The sequence below is a fragment of the Rhyacophila brunnea genome, unplaced genomic scaffold (genome assembly GCF_057557595.1).
Source record: "Rhyacophila brunnea isolate RB1 unplaced genomic scaffold, BYU_Rbru_1.0 scaffold_1, whole genome shotgun sequence".
Classification (NCBI taxonomy): Eukaryota; Metazoa; Arthropoda; class Insecta; order Trichoptera; family Rhyacophilidae; genus Rhyacophila; species Rhyacophila brunnea.
Genome location: NW_028232751.1, coordinates 34,764,733 through 34,775,472, shown reverse-complemented (window position 1 = coordinate 34,775,472; position 10,740 = coordinate 34,764,733). Strand labels below are relative to the sequence as shown.

The window sequence follows — 10,740 nt, the reverse complement described above, 5'->3', positions numbered from 1 at the left end:
GCAGCTTATAAAACAAAAATTAAGGTTGCGGGCCGTAGTCCGTATGCAAGGTAATTCCGGCCTGCCATAGTTTGGAGACGCCTGGTCTAAACCTTGATTCTCAACTTTTTTGTCACGACACACTATAAAATTAGGTATAAAATGATCGCTGTAATTTTTTGGATATTTTAAATTAACGACAATCTTTATTAAGTACAATTAGTTTCATGTTTTTAAGCTTAGATAGGTATAAACATATTGACGTTACATTTTATGGACGGGAGTAGGTAATCAAAGAGTCAATTTTTAAAAGTCATTTCATGTACAGTTGGGATCCCAACAAACCCATTTATTTTTATATTAATTTAAGCATTTCGACAAAACATAATATTTATTTGTTAGTTAGTTCTACACAGTTAAGCAATTTATTTATTAACGTACCTACCTACCTATTGGAAGGGGGCTGGAGACTACAAGAAATTTCTTTTGCTCCGAAAAACAGCAGTGTGTTAATTATAAAAAAATGAAAGGAGCTTGTTTGTGTCAAGTTACCCTATCATACTCACTAACGCATTATTATGATGATACCACTGGTCTAAATGGACCGGAGCGTACGGGAGCGCACTGGAGCACCGTTCCAGTTTATAAATCCCCAAAATTATTGCACCGTCTCGTAGAAAAAATAATTTGTCCCGAGCTACCTACAAATCTCTTAGAATGATCACAGATGCCCCATGGTTTGTTTGCAATACATTCATAAAGACTTGAACATAAAAACTATCTACATTCTAGGTACGACCATTTCTTAAAGTGGTGTGTTAGATTTTTACATTGCATGGCAAATCTAGCAGAGAGGATCCAATTAATAATATTATGTCCACGAGAGAGAGCGAGAATTTTGGGGACTTAACAAACCGGAACGGTGCTCCGGTGCACTCTGGTCCATTTTGAGCATTGCGTAGTCTGAAGTGTTTTAATTTTTTTTAAGGTTAACAGTAGTCGGGGGCAGCATAAATAATGTCACAATGAGATGAGAATCGCAGTATTTTATACCTCATCATAGGATCATTAGACGTACGTCTAAAGTTAGAGCTAGATATTATTATACTGAAGAAGTCCAAGTAATAAAAAAAGTAAATAAAGATAACTATTTGATTTGTATGAAACAAACATTACAGTTCAAGTATCTCTAAACTATAAACATAGGTACCACATAAGTATGCAGTGCATCTTGTTGCTTTTGACTTTATGCTTGTGACGGTTGGATATTTTTGTGAAAGTTACTTCAGAGGTTTTGTTCTGGATGTATATTTCTTCTTTTTCGGTCATATCCGCCACTTAGTTGGAGCATAGAGACAATTTTTACTCATTTATAAATTATTATTCACTTGCGAACCGTAGGTACCATGAGCGGTACTACATTATTTTTTTAATGGTGTTGATAATGAGTTTAGCACTTTTTGAACTAGTTCTTAGAATGTATACATGGATTTTTTTTTTGAACAAAGAAAATTCAAATGGGAAGAATTTAATAGATACTAGTTACTATGGAAATTCTTTAGACCGTATCTGGCAATAGTCTGGCTACAGCGGTATCCATGGATTAGGATTTATTGCAAGTTTGACGTTTCTTTTATTTGAGAATGGGATTTGAAGTAACTCGATTTCAGGGTGACGTCGACGAAGAGTTAATATGTCCTATTTGTTCAAGTGTGTTGGAAGAACCAGTCCAGGTTTGCTAATAAATCTTAAAACAGTATATGCCAAACATTATTTACATTGCAGGCATTCAGCCATATGCACATAATCTACAAAACTATGTTTGATTTTAGGCTTCCATTTGTGAACATGCATTTTGTCGTGGATGTATTACTGAATGGATAAGTCGCCAGCCAACATGCCCTGTAGATCGTCAAGCCGTTACCTCTGGTCAATTACGGACAGTCCCGAGAATATTAAGAAATCTCCTAGCCAGGTTCATTGTTATATTTAGTTTATGTTGAAAATCTTATATTTATTTGAGTTTATTATCATAATTACCAGTCTTTCTTCTTTGGAATGATGTTCTTAACACAGTTGCATCGGTAGATAGTCACAAGTGGAAAATAACAGTCGAAAATTTGGTTTGAATGTCTGTCATCAAAATGGAATTATGATTTGTTTTTATTTATGGTTTGTATTTTTTTTTCAGATTGTCTATCAATTGTGACAATGCAGTGTATGGATGTCAATCTATTTTGAAATTGGATTCTCTTCCTGTGCATCTGGGAGAATGTGAATTCAATCCAAAGCGGCCAATGCCATGCGAGCATGGGTGTGGAATGGTCACACCAAAAGATGAACTCAACGATCATAACTGTATCAGAGAATTACGAGCTTTAATACAATCACAACAGACCAACCTTAATGGATTCCAACAATTAATAAATGATCTGAAATTTAGTATAAACGAACAGAAGCGTGAATTGCAACTATTAAAGGTAAACACACAAATAATGCATATGACACGAATTATGTGATTGGATGAATATTAATAAATTGCATTTGGTTATCTTATAATTGAGATTCCGAGGATGAACAAATGGTGACCAAATTGAGTAAATTGGCTTCAAAGCTAAATAGTACCTATGCAATTGAAAATTATAAACTGTTTTAAACATTCTGTAAATTAGGTTTTATTCTCAAATGATATATTGCTATTCCAAAAAGAAAGGGTTATTTCTTTATCTTTGAAAGAAGACAAGTCAGGCCAATACATTCAAATTGCACACATGCATTGCTATAAAAATAATAATATTTTAAGCGCCATTTCCATGACATATAATCCAAATAAAATGCTTAAAACTTTTCATATAATGGCAGTGACATGTTTGAATCTTCTTTCACACATACTTAAATAGGGAAGTGCGTGATGATGTGATAACTGATAATTTATATTTAATTAACTCTGTACTATATAATTCGTAGCACCTCAGTTATAGTTATAATATAGGATCACAATTTACAAAAATTGACCACAGCAAAAAATTACGTGTTTTCTTAATTAAATCTTTTCGTAAAACATCATAAATTACTTATTTTAAGAAGGTAATAAAAATAATCCTGACATTTTATGACGCATTAACACACATGGCACCGGAAATTTGGTAGGCACATCTATAATATTTTTTCCCCATACATTTCATAATTCATAATTCGAATTTTTTTTCCATTTTCGGTCCCGTGGAATTCGTATTAACGAGGGTTTACTGTAGTTTTATTAATAGGACGGGTGAACTTTTGCCAGAAACAATGAGTGCTAACATAGCACCCAAATTCAAATACTACCCAGTAACCTCAGTGGATGTGGAACGGTCCTTTTCCACTTATAAAAATATTTTGAGTGATCGAAAATACAATCTTACTACCGAACATTTGGAACAGTACCTGATTGTTAATGTTGACAAGAGTAACAAAATGTTAAATAATTGTTGATTAATAATTATCGTCGATACTTCCTAATTGTCTACTGATTATGAAATAAAAAAAGTAAAAATTCGTATTTTTTTTTATTTAATCTTGCATATATTGACACTTTTCATGCATATTTTAAGCATTTTTCATGCATATTTCAAGCTTTTTATGTTGCATATAATCCGGTCTCTTATGATAATATACGTCACTCTATTTAGAGCAGAACTTTTCAACTGGTATGCTGCAATATATTGTTGCCTATAGTAAAATTGAAGTGTCTATGCAAAATGTGAACTTGTAAGCATTAGGACTCTCCACAAAACTGTTAATAAATTTTGTTATCGAAATTGCCTGTAGACATGCGGTTTTCATGTCTCTTTGGTTTTTATATAATATTACACTATTACCAAAAACCTTTAAGGGGGGACATGCTCGTCGAAGGTCAAAATTGAGTTTTTATTGTATTTTCAAACCATGATCCTGGACACTCCTTAAACGTTGTAGATAATCTATTTATATAATTTTGAAGCCTTATTATCCTTTATAGTTATTTTAAACATATGATGACTGCATAAAGTATTTTTGTTACATAAAATAGTATTCTTTTAAACCTCTCGCTCTAATGTTTTAGAATATAGTCATATTTCGGTACATAACTGTGCAGTGGTGTTAAGATTTTTTACATTTATTAATTTTTAAACGCATTTATAAAACCATTAGCATAATTTATTACGAGATAATTTTTGTAAAATATTCACGATAAAAAATTATATTGATAATCTCTGTGATCCCAAATTTGACAAGAATTAGACATTTTATTATTCAAAAAATCGGCAAGATTAACACATTTGAAGATAATTCTAAAGATATTTGTTATAAGCTATGTCTTTGACCATTCAAGTGTGATAAACATCTTATGAATAATGATTGCTTTATAATAATTATTGACCTAAGAATAAGGTAGTGTTTTTTTGAAATACGCCATTTCTTTTGTCATTCCCTAGTGGTTAAGCTACAACATACGGCCATAGCCATAAATTGACAAACTATAATTAAAGTAGGGAGTAAAATTATGTTAACGCGCGTGTTTGAACATGTACCTACCGAATTTTTTTTTTATTTTTTTTAAACGGTACATGTTCAAACACGCGCGTCAATATCATTTTACTCCCTACTTCAATTATAGTTTGTTAATTTATGGCTACGGCCGTATGTTGTAGCTTAACCACTAGGGAATGACAAAAGAAATAGCGTATTTCAAAAAAACACTACCTTATTCTTAGGTCAATAATTATTATAAAGCAATCATTATTCATAAGATGTTTATCACACTTGAATGGTCAAAGACATAGCTTATAATAAATATCTTTAGAATCATCTTGAAATGTGTTAATCTTGCCGATTTTTTGAATAATAAAATGTCTAATTCTTGTCAAATTTGGGATCACAGAGATTATCAATATAATTTTTTATCGTGAATATTTTACAAAAATTATCTCGTAATAAATTATGCTAATGGTTTCATAAATGCGTTTAAAAATTAATAAATGTAAAAAATCTTAACACCACTGCACATTTATGTACTGAAATATGACTATATTCTAAAACATTAGAGCGAGAGGTTTAAAAGAATACTATTTTATGTAACAAAAATACTTTATGCAGTCATCAAATGTTTAAAATAACTATAAAGGATAATAAGGCTTCAAAATTATATAAATAGATTATCTACAACGTTTAAGGAGTGTCCAGGATCATGGTTTGAAAATACAATAAAAACTCAATTTTGACCTACGACGAGCATGTCCCCCCTTAATACAAAGAACTATATTATTATTTGAACAGTGTGCTGTGTCACGAAATGAATATTTCTTCAATTTATTTATAGGATTTTATGGGGGCAATGAGAATTTCAAATCCTGCTATGCGTGCCATAGCAGACCAAATGGAGCGAGATGAAGTAATACGATGGAGTGGAACTTTGGCACGCGCGAGAGTTACTAGATGGGGCGGTATGATATCTACCCCAGATAATGCACTTCAGGTAACTGATAATATATTATTTACATTAAAATCTTACAGTAGTCGAAAACAGTGTTTCTCAACCGGTGGTCCGCAGAAATTATCTGGCAGTCCGTGAATTTTCGGCGTCCAATACCTATGCTAAAAATTCCAATAAAATCTTCAAAATCCGTGCACCTGCAAGTGTTTGTGCATTGTGTTTTTGTTTTTAAAATAGATTAATGGTTTTACGTGACAAAATCAACCGCGATCAGTTGTTTCACTTGCACTTAGTTGCAATATAGTCATCATGCGCTGAATTGTTAATATTTTTATTTATGTGTTAGTGGTCCGCTTTCTCCTATTTTCAGTGGTCCGCAGGTGTAAGATGGTTGAGAAATAGCATGTATCTTCATGCAGAGCTATCATAATTAAGGTCATTCTTTAGCTACCTTACAAGTGATTCGCCTACAACCATGCTACTATAAAATATAATAAAATTTGACATCAACAATTACTATAGTTTTTTAGCAGTATGTCGTGTGGAAAATAAACTGCAGCATATAGACCTATATAGGTCGCTTTTCTTTTACTGTTATGTATACCTTTTATTTTGATTTCCTAGAAGGATTTGACTTATGCCATTTGGTGTAAAGATAGATATTCACTTTGGACTTCTAAATATGCATCTAACCTGTTTTGACCAAATTTTGAATTGTACGCCCCCATATACTGACCTTATGGAACTATAATATTATGCCATTTGCATACAAACTTGCTGAATAAATGTATGAAATCTAGACAATTTATTATAATGGATTTTATAGCATTAACTCTTATTTTAAGGTAGGCTCTTTTTAAATTTAATATTTACATAATTTTTTTTTTCATAGAACATAATTAAACGGTCTTTATCGGAATCTGGCTGTCCACCCCATATAATAGATGATCTAATGGAGAATTGCCATGAGAGAAGATGGCCACCAGGATTGTGTGCTTTGGAAACTAGACAAAACAATAGAAGGTATGTTTTTAAATATTTATTGTAATGTTTTTATGCTACTTATACAAAGATAAAAGAAGTAATTAATAGAAGGTAAGAGCCAAAAATCAGTAAGTTCACATGTGGTCAAAATCTAACAAAACACAAAATTATTCTACGTGTAATTTCACACAATATGTGTTGCTCTATAACAGTGATGAGTAACCCGTGGCCGCCGGTATTGTTTTCTACGGCCCACGGTAGTAAAGATAATCGGTTGGGAAACTTATGCAAAATATATATTATGAATGCGGCCACCAAAAAGTTTCATGTATCGAAATCCTCCGGAGAAATGAAACAACCTAACTTTAAAACCAACCAAAAATAATTTTGTTGTCCATGGGATTTTGAATCAAGAAACGGAGTGGCTATTTGAAATACATTCCTGATGTACACTACAATCATAGCTTAACAGGTTTTTTACTTGAAATTGTGACAGATTACTTGTGTGATGTTTTGAATCCAAGATAGGGGCCATTCCAGACATTGATGAGAAAATCAATCGTAACTCTTTTTACAGTTAGTTGTTTTAGGACAATTTTGTATTAAATCTTTTTTGTTCATAAAAATAAAAAAAGGTTATGTGTTTCTTGATATATTTTGTCATTCAACACTTGTTGAACACATATAATGGTTTTCAAAATGGTTGAAAATGGAGAATTTGGCATATCTTTCAGGCTATCGAAGCTATGCCTAAATAATCTCTATACTTCATAGGATATAATATGTATACATCTATCTTCTTCTTTCACCCTGTCACCCCAGTATTGGAGCATAGGGCAACCACAAGTTCGCACCACTTTCCTCGGTCCATTGCCAACTCTCGCGCCCCTGCTATGCCAGACCTGCAGCACGCACATCGCTTTTGTAGCACTGCTGCATTGTGATGGAGGACCGCCAGCGATGGAATCCTTGAGGCTGTGGCACAAGTATACTAAGTGTCACACTCTGGTGGCATCTGGAACACATGTTCCAGCCACGCGAAGCGTCTCTTCGTGATTACCTCAATCGCCAAAGACTGCTGTGTCTGCTTACAAACTCGAGTGTTTGTAACCGGTTGTACCAATGTACCCCTAAGATTCGACGGAGACATCAATTTTCAAAGTTCAAAATCCGAGACCTTTGCAGCTTAGTAAAGCTTAGCTTAGCCACAGCACAGGCAGCAGCATGCACACGTTGAACAAACGACATTTGGTCTTCACAGTATACAGCCTTGACCTCCATAAGACTCCAAGTTGGCTGAATGCAACCCGCCATACCCATGCAGATTCCAAGCTCTCTGAAAATACGACACCTAAGTATTTGAACCTTGTCACTAGCTCGACGGGTAGACCGGAAACCTGCAGGGGAATATCGGCGTCAATGCATGTGTATACGTCTATATGATACCCTATCTTTTTTAACTTCAAAATTAACATTGCATTATCACATAAAATATTTTAATACAGTAGATGAGTATTAGTGTAAAAATTGAGAATTGAGCCATTTTTAGTCAATCAGCGCTTCACTGCGATATGTATATTAATTTAAAAATTGTTTTTTTATAGGTTATATGAAAGTTACATTTGCAAGCGAGTACCTGGAAAGCAAGCGGTTCTTGTTCTACATTGTGACAATACACACATTGGTGAAAACATGATGGTTGAACCTGGTTTAGTTATGATATTTGCTCATGGTATTGAATAGGAATGGCTCCTTGGAAACTACCAGTGTTGTTGCGATATAATTATAAAATTCATGGTTATTTATTGATGGAACTTATTGTTAATGCCCAATGTGTGCATACTATGATGAATTTTACTACTCCCATGTGGGTTGTCATGAAATAAGTGTAGGTGTATGTCGTTGTCATCATTTTTTCCTTTTATTTAATTTATTTTAAATGACGAAACCGTTGTCACCGATGAACTGATGTACGATGTTCTCTATTATTTTGGTTCTAAAATGTCTCGTGTTTTTAAATATTATTAACCATTGCTCAAACCACACGGCAGACATGGATTAATGGTGATGATGCTCATACTGCAGACTCGCACATATGTGTACTGGTGATATAAATGGGTTAACAAGGGTTTAGTATACACTCACAAAATATATTTTATGCATGAATTAAAAAAAAGTATTGTAAAAAATATGTTTAGGCTATCTCTATTGAAATACTAGAGTTTTATCTACCTTTAGAACTTTACTCTGATTATGTTTTTTATTTGTCCTAGATATAGGTACTTGATAAAAGCTCTCATGCATAATATCGAGACACAATACTGAAATGTATCATCACCTGTCATCTTATGTCTTATGATTTATTAATGTATGTAATATGGGTATCAATGCTGCACATGATCCATTGATTCTTTACAAAAAATCACCAGTAGTATAATATTGCAGTCCATATAAAAATATAGAGACAATATTTATTAAACATTTCAAATTCAAATAAGTTTGCAAAAGTTGATTTAACTCATAATAACGTGGTATCATTTTTTTTTTTAAATTAGTAAATCATGGTACCATATTGCATCGATTAAAAGATAGCACAGATTATATGGGAAAAGTCTGCATGAGCAGGTAAAATGCTGTGGGTTAGCCTCCACAAACTGCACCATCTGACAATCAATGATAGTGAATTAGCTTATCCACACGAACATTGCGGTTGCCCCGCTACGCCAGTATTATAGATTGTGCAATCAAGCATAGTTGTTGTGTTCCACGTTCTGAAAATGTTTGACACTGAAAAGTTTATTGTTGAGGTAATTTTGAATTGCCCAGTAGACAAACGATTCGCTAATCTGGGACACGAGTCCACAAACACGGGTTGACTGCCCAAGTAGAATAGGACGTATTTTGTTGCTTTTCATTCGCCGCGTTTTGAAGATCATTTTACAATTTTGTATTATGCAAAATTTAGGGGCAATCGGTAGTGGCTGAACCGCGGCGTTTTACCTGCTCGTACCGAATGACCCAAAGACAGCCTTATTTTTAAATACCAATAATAAAATAGGTCATAAAAACTTTATTACCCAAATGACAATCACATAATCACAATAAAAAGCTGTATGTTATTTAGGTGCCGCATTCAGTTTTCAAGTTTTTCATTCAAGATCGTTGATTTCAGCGTTTTCCTGTAGAATATTATTTTTATCAGCGATTGCCAGACACCTTCGGTGATAAGATCACATACCATATTTTAAGACACCAAAATTTTATAATCGATGCGTTACGAAACATACCAACTATTTATTTTATTAAATTGCAATTGAATCAGGATATTCCGTTTTTTTTATTACAACGTAACTCCATTGGTAACTTGTTTACCTACATTATGTATAGGTCAACACAATCAAAAGTATGAATTCATAGTTTCATTCATTAAAATAATATTATACAAAGGTACGAACTTGTTCAAAAGTGGATTAATAAATATTCAATTATTATTAAATTTTAAGTGTTTGTGGGTTGTAATTAGGTTGTAGTGCAGCGATTAAAAAAAGAATATGATACATGCTACCATATTCATTATTAATAATCATCAGATTCTGACTTGAAAAAGTATTTCATTTTGCAAATAATAATCAATAATTACAAAATATATTAATAGCAATAATCAACAATGGTGTCGACATTTTTGTGCCACAATTTGATTTTGCTACAAAATTGCCTACCTATACGTTCACTTATAGTCCAGATCGAATGCATTGTAGAGAATGTTTCGGATGTTTTATTCACTTAGTATATTAATATATCATCATCCCCTTCCAGCTATAATTTTACGAAATGCAGTAGGTACATAATAAAAGTATGTTGGATATAAAAATGGACTTTCCAATGTAATTTTCAAGAAAATAATAAAACTTGAAATAATCAACACAATCAAAAGTATGAATTCATAGTTAATTATATTAACCCTTTGATTTATTAATATAATATTATATTTTTTTGTTATACCACCCTCCTAATCAATTTAATGAATAAACATAAATAATTGAATGAGATAGTCAAAAGTATTATTACAGCCTATAATTAATTTATAACATAAGTGTGATGTATATGTCAATTTCAAGTTCAACTCGACATAATGGCCCGTTTACATGTGCATGGATTTACTGGCAGCAGTACGTATTGTCGCGACCATTAAAATGCAAATGTAAACGTGTATTATAGTGCATGTTGCAAGACTGCATGGATCAAAAAAGTTAGCGGCTTCTGAATTTTCACGCGATAGTTGCAACTTGCGTGAACTATACGCATGCGCAGTAGAACAATAG

The 10,740-nt window shown here is 32.8% G+C and overlaps 1 protein-coding gene across 1 annotated transcript; it reads left to right on the top strand.

Annotated features, from left to right (window-relative positions):
* The first annotated feature begins 1,544 nt into the window (after positions 1-1,544).
* On the top strand, positions 1,545-10,058 carry elgi (E3 ubiquitin-protein ligase NRDP1 elgi). Its single transcript, XM_085943461.1, has 6 exons — positions 1,545-1,712; positions 1,812-1,954; positions 2,171-2,459; positions 5,321-5,476; positions 6,327-6,457; positions 8,023-10,058. The coding sequence occupies exons 1-6, from the start codon at positions 1,623-1,625 to the stop codon at positions 8,159-8,161; spliced, it is 948 nt and encodes a 315-aa protein (XP_085799587.1). The 5' UTR covers positions 1,545-1,622; the 3' UTR covers positions 8,162-10,058.
* Positions 10,059-10,740: the final 682 nt, after the last annotated feature.

Bases quoted from the DNA above. Each gene is read 5' to 3' on its own strand.
- elgi (XM_085943461.1), top strand. From the start codon at position 1,623: ATGGGATTTGAAGTAACTCGATTTCAGGGTGACGTCGACGAAGAGTTA. The intron at 2,460-5,320 runs GTAAACACACAA...ATTTATTTATAG, and splicing joins GTGAATTGCAACTATTAAAG to GATTTTATGGGGGCAATGAG. The intron at 6,458-8,022 runs GTATGTTTTTAA...GTTTTTTTATAG, and splicing joins ACTAGACAAAACAATAGAAG to GTTATATGAAAGTTACATTT.